Here is an 8443-nt window from a genome sequence, read left to right on the forward strand (position 1 = left end):
TTCATCTCTATCCTGTTTTTTGTGAATGTAACGGCTATTTTATTGTTGCTATTTTTCTGTCTTGATGCACAGCACTTGTTTTGAAGGTGCTATACAAACAAAGTGATTATTATTAATAATACAACAAAATAATTGTTATTTTATTTTACTCGATTAAAACCCATTTTATGTGGGGGTAAACACACCATCCTCACAACGAAGTCTCTTGCGGGACGGCCGTGTGTGACCTCATGCACATGCATACACACACACACACGCACACACACACACTTTTACACCTAAACACCTGCACACCTAAACACCTAGGGTTTCGGTGGAGAGGTGATGACAGCGTTGTCCCCTGCAGGACCGCTCTCCTAAGACCCAGAGCCAGGTGAGACGCATGATCGAGGCGGGGCGCGTGGACCAGAGAGGACACCTCCCCTCGACCCCTTCCTATCCCTCCTACCCTGCCCCCACCTCCTCCTCCCCCCCCTCCTCCCCCAAGAGCCGCACCTTCACCAAACCCAGTCCCCAGACGACCCCTCCTGCTGTGGAGAAACGTGAGTGTGCTGCCAAGTGGGTGTGATTGAGTGTGATTGAGTGTGTGTGTGTGTGTGTGTGTGTTTGTGTGTGCGTTAGAGATGCGCGGATGGGCTATTATTTCATCCGCAACCGCATCAAAAAAACGCATCATCCGTCCGCCATCCATCCTCACAAATGTTTTTGATGAATATTCAAAACCGGCCCGGCCGCCGTCCGCCGGTTGTTATATATTTTTAATATATTTTTAAATTGATTGGTTAAACCGCCACCCGCCCGAATTTAATTAAAATATTATTTCCGATCCACGGAGTCTGCGGCTGCAACCGCCAACCTCACATCTCTAGTGTGTGTGTCGTTGAGTGTGTGTGGGTATCTTTTGGATTTTTGTGTTCTGTTCAAGTGAGTGTGTGTGTGTGTGTGTGTGTGTGTTTGTTTGTGATTCAGTGTGTGTGTGTGTGTGTGTGTGTGTGTGTGTGTGTGTGTGTGTGTGCATGTTCTCTGCATTTATTGTGTGTGTGTGTGTGTGTTGGTGATTGAGTTTGTGTGTGTCTGTGTGCATATTATCTGCATTTATTCTGTATGTGTGTGTGTGTGTGTGTGTGTGTGTGTGTTTGTGATTGAGTTTGTGTGTGTGTGTGTGTGTGTGTGTGTGTGTCTGTGTGTGTACGTGTGTGTACGTGTGTATCCTCTAGAAATGTAACACGCTCATAACACTAATTAAGGGTCTGCTACTTTTATGCACCAGGGCACAGATAGTGGACTCTATGTGGAGAAAAGTCTATCACTGTGCACCCCTGGTACATTTAATGAGCGTCAGACCCATAATTAGTGTTATGAGCGACACCTGTGTTTGTCCTGAAGTGACACCACGATGAACACGCTCGACTCTTTTCCCGTTTTTCTCATTAGGCTGTGTTCCAAATCACATGATTTTTATTTTTACTTAGCATGTACTGCAGCTGCCCTTACAAACTATGACCTGTTGCGCACAGAATGCATACAATTGGGACATACTACAGTTTAATTCACTGATTAGCATACCTTTAGTGCCACCCACGAATCTTCTGCTGTGCTGGATGTAGTACAGCATCCGTTGTTGGCGTACAATACCAGGTTTTCACACTGCATTTCACATACTATGTATTGGGACATTTTTCTGGCATACTAAATAGTGTGGTAGTTTGGGTATTGGAACGCATGTTCTGTATTGCAGTGCACCATTATGGACACAATTAGTCAAGTAAATACACATGGATCAGACTGGTGCCATGGACGTATATATATAGACGCTGCCTTGGCCTTTGCATGGTAAATCAGCATTGTCGTCGTATAGGAGAGGCAAAGTCAAACAAAAGTAAACAGGGGAGCTGCACATTTTCATTAGCATTAACGATTGCAACAAGTCGTTTTTTAAGGGGTTATGAACTGCATAGAGTAAAAAATACAAAGGAATACCAAATCTTGAATATTAAATATATATAGTTCAATTTCACATGATTGTAAACATGACACATTGAAATCTAATGAGAAATGTAAACTTTAAAGTGATTTAGATCAGGAAAACCACAGCTAATCCGTTGGCTTGTAGCTTGTTCACTCAATGGGATGTCTATGTATATATGTCTGTGGGTGTTGAGCCAGACGTAAATGAAACCAACTCACTGTGGAGATGACAGGAACCAGAAGTTACCCCACTACCCACAGAGTGAAAAGGGTCAATGCACGTCACCGAAGTGATCTCCAACCTGGTCATAAATGGAGGTTACATCACATCGTGATGTAACCTTGTGATATAACCTAACTTGACGCACAACGTATTTATCTCACTCTCATCCTCTTCCCCCTCCTCTCCAGTGGAGGACCTGTGGAAAAGCCCTCTGACGATTGAGGACCTCATCTGCTACAGTTTCCAGGTGGCTCGTGGAATGGAGTTCCTGGCCTCTAGGAAGGTGTGTTATTAACACACCACAGCCTCTTGTTCTGATCAAAATACACAGTCGGCAGCACACATTTATTTTATCTCTAATATGAACGAATAGATTGGAAACACGTTGAGGTTGCCTCCCTCACCAGCATGAGCCCCATGAATGTCACTTCAATGTCCACGTTCATCAAAATGACGGTCAGCTCTGTCCGTCTGCAAGGACTTCCTGTGCTCCCCCGCTGTGATTGCTGCGAGAATTTAAAGCAACACGGCAACACTCGCGTTTGAAAGAAATGTAAACGTATGATGGACGAGGAAAGGAGGGTGATGAAGAGGTGCCGTTAGTGCGCGAGGTGAAGGGGCGGTGTAAGATTAACAATGTACCTATATGGAAACGCAAACGACGCTGCAATATTCAGCGCCGAGCGAGGCGGAACTTCACAACTTTGCAGACGGATGGGCCAATTGAAATGCGGCAGCGTCACCTGCACCAATAAAAACAACATAATCGTCCGTTTCAATCTTATCCGAATGATCTCGGGCGGGCAGGAAAAAAAAAAGAGGCTTTGCTCTGTGATAATGTGTCCTAACGCAGGCACAGCTGTGTCTAGTGTCTCGGTGATGGCTGGGTTTAAACAAACACCTGTTAAAACAGCACAGCGCTCTGCCAGTGCATTCAGACCCGGGCTAGCCACGAAGCGGAATAGTTTTGTTGTGGGATATTATTATACAGAAGATGTGATTCATACGGGCCGAGTGGGCCTGATTCACGTCCTTCTGGTGAGGTTGAGCAGTTGTTGCGGCGAGAGCACGCTTCTCTGGGCTGTGATGGGAACCATGGCTCGGTGGTGACTGTGACGGCGGCGAGACGCTGTCCAGATACGCAGGCGCATTTGTAAACACATACACACATCTAGACACACACACGTACACACACCTAAACACACACATACACACCTAAACACACACGTGCACACATCTAAACACAAGCGCGCACGCACCTCAACACACGCGTACACACAGAACCCTACGCCTGCATGCACATGTATGCATGTGCACACACACACACACACACACACACACACACACACCCCTACACGACTGCACAACTAAACACCTCACACGCGCACACACAAAACCACACGCGTGCATGCACACACACACACACACACACACATACACACCTTCAAACACACGTACACACCTAAACAGCTCACACACGCATACATACACACACATCTAAACACTTGCACACGCACACACACACACACACACACACACACACAACTCCCCCCACACACCTCAAACACAAAGGGTTATAATCCATTTGGGCTCCTGTCTGTATCTACAGTGTATCCACAGAGACCTGGCTGCCCGGAACATTCTCCTGTCAGAGGACAACATCGTGAAGATCTGTGACTTTGGCCTGGCCAGGGACATATACAAAGACCCCGACTATGTCAGGAAAGGAAATGTAAGAATGGACTCAAGGTCTGCCTGTCATTCCACATGTGTGACCTGACACCGGCTGATAGTGTGCCCTGATCCGTCAAAGTTTTTTATTTGATTTATTCATGTATTTTTGTTAAAATGGCAGCCATTGGGTCCTGTGTGCGGATTAGCGGCCTCTGTTTGTGTCTGTGTAACAAAGCTATGTGTTGTTGGTTTGTGCTCTCTCAGGCTCGTCTGCCTTTGAAGTGGATGGCGCCGGAGAGCATCTTTGATAAGCTGTACACCAGCCAGAGTGATGTGTGGTCTTTTGGAGTCCTCCTCTGGGAAATCTTCTCTCTGGGTAAAACAAAGGAGAGAAAAAATAACCGTGACCCCAGTACACCCGGTTACATATGTACCCCAGTTACACACACACACACACACACACACACACACACACACACACACCCACGCCTCCACCCAGCATATACTTGAAGAAAAGAGCATTTCACATGGGATGTGAAGGATCTGTCAGTGTAGCCGTAACAGTAGCAACAATATTCCCCCTTTAGGGGTCGAGTTGAGTCCAAAACGGGATGTCAGAACGCAGCTATGGGAGTGGGGTTAGACTGGAGCTCTTCACCTCTCTCCTGCACAACTTTATACACTCGACGGACACACACATTGTACTGTGTCATGTTGAATGGTAAATCTGACATTTTTATATCCAATATCCACCCACCAGAGACTCACACTGCCTGCGATCAGAATGTCTGGCTCTGTGTGTCTCTGTAGACTGCACATTCGCTTGATGACATGAAACATGGTCCCCCGATATGTATAGGATTACTGCGTAACACCAGTCTCAGAAGCCAAGCGAATCCCGGCGCCTTCACAGTGCACTGGCATCGCTCCATCGCCGACGTCTCGAGGATGTCAAACCTAGCAGGTGTAACGCGTTTAATTATGTGAAACGCGGCCCCGTCCTCCAACTCTCGGTCCTTTTTTTGTAGGCGCGTCTCCATACCCGGGGGTCCAGATTGACGAAGACTTCTGTAAGCGTTTGAAGGACGGAACTAGGATGAGGGCCCCGGAAACCGCCTCCCCTGAAATGTAAGTGGGCAGAATCGTGTCCCTTGATCCTCTTTGTATCCAAGGAACCAATGACTAATGACTAATGGCTGGTACCACAGTGCCGGAACCATCTCCCCGCAGACATCTGCTGTCTCCATTCCCACTGACATCAGGACAGCAGAAACTCTACACTATCTCCCCCCCCCCCCCCCACCCCCACCCCCTTGCACATTGACCCTCATCGGGTCAAACTGCAGCTCGGCCAATGAAACAAAAAGTTTTTGAAATTTAGCAGTGGAAGCAGTTTGCAGAGTTGATTCATTTTGTATACTGTCGGGATTCTCGCCTGGGTCCTGGGTTGTATTTCCATGGTTGGATGCACTTATTGTCGGTCTCTTTGGATGAAAGCGTCAGCGAAATAAATAATGTAATGTAATGACTTGTAATACTTCAGCTGTCAAGCGAAGATGCATAGCAAGCACTGTATGGTATTCTAATTCAATTCCCCCAGAACAATCATAATGGGATGAAACTGAGGACCCATTTGGCCTCACCAACGTTCAGAATACATTCAGCAGTCACAGACTCCAGTCATTTCTAATGTACTGTGTCTGGGTGAAATACGGCCAACCAACCCACGCCTTCCTCTGTGGGATTATGCTGCCCCCTGCTGACAGATACGGGATCATGCTGGCGTGCTGGCAGGGCGAGCCCAGAGAAAGGCCCACCTTCCCAGCCCTGATGGAGATCCTCGGGGACCTTCTGCAAGACAACAGCCTGCCGGTAAGGTGGAGGTGGTGGTGGTGGTGGTTGTGGTGGTGGTAAAAACGCACACACACACACACACACACACACACACACACACACACACACACACACATACACCTGAACACACACCGACACACGCACGCACACACACACACACACACACACACACACACACACACAACCACACCGACACCCCCCCCCCCCCAAACAGGATTTTCAAGTGATGATGTGTTGACTCATCTCTCTGACTCTTACTCCGCCCCCCCCCTCCAGGATGGGAAGGACTACGTTCCCCTGAACCAGTCCCAGAGCTCGGAGGACGACGGCTTCTCCCAGACCTCATCCCACCCGGCGTCTGAGGAGGAGCTCAGGATGACCTGCAACACTCTGCCCGCCAGGTGCCCCCAGTCTCCCCCTGTCTGCTGCAGCAGCACCACCGGGCTACCCCCCCCACGGGGGGAGGGGCAGGCCGACTAAAGGCTTAGTTATGGTGGCACATCGACGCAACGCAAAGGGGGTCTACGGGACCCGTTACGCCCTCGCGGCGGACCCTCCTTGGGTCCACCGCAAGGATGCAAGGGCCTGACGTGGGACTCCAACCTCGCGGCGAAGGCGACGCAGCAGCAAGGGCTGTGATTGGTCCCGCCGGCTAAAACCCGACGCAGAACCGAAACAGGTTGACGACGTGTGTGGAAGCGACTGCGTGGTCGTTGCGTCGACGTCCAACCATAACTGAGCACTTAAGGCGACAGCACCAGGGATCACAGAGCACGATAGTCTCGCGACATACACGTTCAGAACCAAGACACGTTTGGCTTTATAGAGATCCAATAAGTCAAATGACCAGGTGTTTTTTTTATCTGGGAGGGGAGAGGATGAGACGTGGATGTTCTTTATTAATCCCAGATGGGAAAGAAGAATACCAGATCAGTGTACATATTACCACTCATATAAAAAATGATTTATGTTTGAATGCATCCCTGCACTTTTAATTACTGATCCCAACGGTGAATCTAGTTGGTTTATAAGATTTTAAAGTCAATAAGTCAATTTTATGTATTAATAAGAACTGACATATTGTCCAAGTTCAGGACAAATACATATATTCATAGCCATTTCATAGAACCATTCCTAACCAGACCCTACCCTTTCGCCTCTTTCCCGGTCAGGTATTATAACTGCGTGCCGTTCCCTGGGTGTGTGTTCGTGGCTCCGTCAAAGATGTGCCAGCCCAGGGTGAAGACCTTTGAGGAGTTACCTCTGGAGCTGCATCAACAGAAGTCTCCCCAGGTGAGGGCTGTTCCTTCCAAGGTGCTTAACAAACAGGCTGTCTTTGTGAAGAGGACCGATGTTTTATTGACTTTGCTTTGGGTTCCAGGACAACCAGACAGACAGTGGCATGGTTCTGGCCTCGGAAGAGTTTGAGATAATTGAGCACCAGACTGCGATGTCTACAAGGTAGAAGAAACGGGAGTGGGGAAAGGGGAAATGGGAGTGAAAAAAGCCCCACTATATACCACATCACTAATCTATCAGCGAAACAGCTCATCATTCAAGTCATTTAAGATTAAGTTTTTCATGGTGTTATTAACATGCAAATATTTAGAATATAGTGGAGAGAGAGAACCTTAGAGTGCCTTTGCATGTTAAAGCCTACATATCAATGGAAATACTAATAGAATATTATTACTTATATTATATTTATAATAAAAATTTATTATAAATTTCTAAAAAAATATTATATTTATATATAATACTTTATTACTTGATAAGATAATTAAAAATTAGGTCTACAGACTGCAAACACTGACAGCTACCAGCTGACCTCACTCACCAGCATTAGCCCCTTGGTTGTGATTTGATTTGTTAAAATTCAACGTCAGCGTTCATCAAAACAGCTGGTAACGGCTGTTCTTCATGTGACCAGCAGGAGCACAGAGTGTCTGACGGGCTCCCAGGCTTCAACCGGCTCCCGGCATCGACCGGGCTTCCACAGCCAGCTCTCCGGACAAACCTTCTACAACAACGAGTACGGCCAGCTGTCCGAGCACGGCGGAGTCTCTGACTTCTTCTCCTCGGCAGACCCCACCTGCCCGGCCACTTCCAATCTATAGTCTACCTGCAAAGCTCCGGAGATATAGGAGCGGAAGAGAAAAAACAAATCACTGCCAGTGTGGACCACTAGGGGTCGTGTTTAAAATGGAAAGTATGTAAATCGAGCTAGTTCTCCCTTTTTTCATGGAGGATAATGTGAAATCACTGATTAGCCCGGTGTTATAGGGTCCACAGCGCGACCTTGACCTCTCCAGTATAGCCAAAGCTCCTCTCAATGCACTCTTCTCCCTGCCTGTGCCACCGACTGAAAACTGACTGACTGTGTGCCTAAAGTTTCTGTGCCAGCCACTGGGTGGCGACACTATGTTAAAAACAACCAAAAGTATTATATTCACCCAGTTATATTTTTATCTTTTATATACAGAGTATTCATCCGTGGTTTATTTTGTACAAAATGTGCCCTTAATGGCAAAAAATTAAACAACATGACATATTTTGCATTAGATTCTCACTTTGTTGTCCCATAACATGTTTAAATTGTTCCCATAATTAGAGTGCTGAACCAACTTGGACTTGCCTCTAGTTCTATAAAGCACTTTCTACAATAAGCTCAAGGTTACGTTAAGTCCTTTTACCTAATTTAAAAAGAAAAGAATTGTATTAAAA

At 47.0% G+C, this 8443-nt stretch overlaps 1 protein-coding gene across 2 annotated transcripts in view; it reads left to right on the forward strand.

The window, feature by feature from the left end:
* The window catches only part of flt4 (fms related receptor tyrosine kinase 4), a 47823-nt gene extending 39556 nt beyond the window's left edge, over positions 1-8267 (forward strand). Inside the window, exons 21-30 of one of the 2 annotated variants that reach the window (XM_084469768.1) lie at positions 347-542; positions 2380-2474; positions 3801-3923; positions 4130-4241; positions 4894-4993; positions 5632-5737; positions 5996-6120; positions 6892-7012; positions 7101-7180; positions 7650-8267. In XM_084469768.1, coding sequence (XP_084325894.1) covers positions 347-542; positions 2380-2474; positions 3801-3923; positions 4130-4241; positions 4894-4993; positions 5632-5737; positions 5996-6120; positions 6892-7012; positions 7101-7180; positions 7650-7836 — 1245 coding nt within the window. In that variant the 3' untranslated portion in view covers positions 7837-8267. The remainder of the gene's footprint in view (positions 1-346; positions 543-2379; positions 2475-3800; positions 3924-4129; positions 4242-4893; positions 4994-5631; positions 5738-5995; positions 6121-6891; positions 7013-7100; positions 7181-7649) is intronic. The other variant, XM_084469769.1, reaches the window with a different exon arrangement.
* The last annotated feature ends 176 nt before the right edge of the window (positions 8268-8443 follow it).

This window comes from Micromesistius poutassou (genome assembly GCF_964030765.1).
Source record: "Micromesistius poutassou genome assembly, chromosome: 6".
Taxonomy (NCBI): Eukaryota; Metazoa; Chordata; class Actinopteri; order Gadiformes; family Gadidae; genus Micromesistius; species Micromesistius poutassou.